This window comes from Grammomys surdaster, unplaced genomic scaffold (genome assembly GCF_004785775.1).
Source record: "Grammomys surdaster isolate TR1022 unplaced genomic scaffold, NIH_TR_1.0 123465, whole genome shotgun sequence".
Lineage (NCBI taxonomy): Eukaryota > Metazoa > Chordata > Mammalia > Rodentia > Muridae > Grammomys > Grammomys surdaster.
In genome coordinates this window covers 109,281-110,866 of record NW_021618704.1, presented here as the reverse complement: position 1 = coordinate 110,866, position 1,586 = coordinate 109,281, and the positions used below count along the sequence as shown (strand labels likewise).

Genomic DNA, 1,586 nt, shown 5'->3' with positions numbered 1-1,586 from the left:
AGTGTGTGTGTGTGTGTGTGTGTATGTGTGTGTGTATCTGTGTAAGAGAAAAAAACAGAATATTTTTCTAAACCACTTATACTTTACTGATATCTTAGCATAAATGTCTGCATAGATGCTGTTTAGATTCAAAAAACATGTTAACAATACAACAGTTTTATGAAAGATGGATTCTATATTGTGAATATCAAATTTTTGGGGGGGTAGGGTAAGAAAAAATATTTATTCAGCTTATACTTCCACATTGCTGTTTATCATCAAAGGAAATCAGAACTGGAACTCAAGCAGGTTATTCAAGAATGAAATTAAACTCTTATCTATGACCTTCCACAAAACTACCTTCATATAAATCAAAGACTTAAAATTTAAAAACTGAAAAACCTAGAAAAAAGCAAAGGTATGATATAGGTGTTGAAAGGACTTCTGAATAGGAATTCAGTTGCCCAAAACTTAAAGTCAACTGTTAACAAGTGAAACATCATGAAACTAGAAAGTTCTGAGATTGCTAAAGATAACATTAATCAGGCTAAGAAGAAACCCACAGACAAGGAGCGAGTCTTTGCCAGGTAAATGCCTAACAGAAGATTAATTTCCAGAACAAACAGCTCAAAAAAAAAAAAAAAAACAGAGTAAAAAATACAACAAAGAAACCCAAATAGCTCATTCAAAAAATTGTCTTGTTTTTTTAAACAGAGTTCTCAAAAGTAGAGATAAAAATGGGTAAGAAATATCTTTAAACTTTATACATAGCAATTAGAGAAATGTAAAACAAAACAATATTGAGATTACATCTTGCCCCTGTCAGAGTGGCAAATATCAGTGAAACAACTGACCTCAAATGCTGGAAAATATACATAGAAAAGTGAACCCTCATCTACTGCTTCAGGGTGGTAAACTAGTCTAGTCACTTTGGAAATCAGTGTGGAAAACCAACTAAATATATAAAATAAATCTGTCATATGATCCAACTATTCCATTCCTTCCATATGCCCAAAAGATTTTATCAACCTTCTGCCCCACTGATACTTGCTCTGTCATATTCATTGAAAACAACCTAAATGCCCTTCAGCAGACAAATGGAGAGTGTTGTCCAAATGCAATATGAAATATTATTTAATTTTAAAGAAAAAATGGCATTTGAAGGTAATTGAAGAAACTGGTAAAAATTATACTGATTGAGGTAACCCAAACCCCAAAAGACAAATAGCATGTATTCTCTCTCATCAAAAACTCATAGTTCCAAATCCATATTCAAGTATGTACCAAGAGTAACAGAAGAAACTATGAAGGTAAAAGTGGTCTGGAGATATGGATTAGTAGTTTAATGCACTAAGAGCACAAGGTGCTCTTCCAGGGTTCCTAAGATCAATTCCAAGGAAACATATAGCAGCTCACAACGATCTATAATGGGATACTTTGCCCTCTTCTGGCATGTATGCAGACATGCAAACATAGCATTCAAATACAGAAATAATTAAATCTCTAGAAAAAGCAAACAATAAGTAAGAGAATAAAAGTGATTCAAAGGGGAAAATAGGCGATTTAACTGAGTGTGGAGTGAGAAATATAGAAGGATATCAGAGAGT

General features: G+C 32.9%; 1 gene segment (V, D, J or C); it reads left to right on the top strand.

The window, feature by feature from the left end:
- Nucleotides 1-480: 480 nt before the first annotated feature.
- Nucleotides 481-1,586, top strand: part of LOC114636305 — a 17,017-nt gene continuing 15,911 nt past the window's right edge. The window contains 1 exon segment of the V gene segment in view: nt 481-566. Within this exon segment, the coding sequence occupies nt 481-566 (86 nt within the window).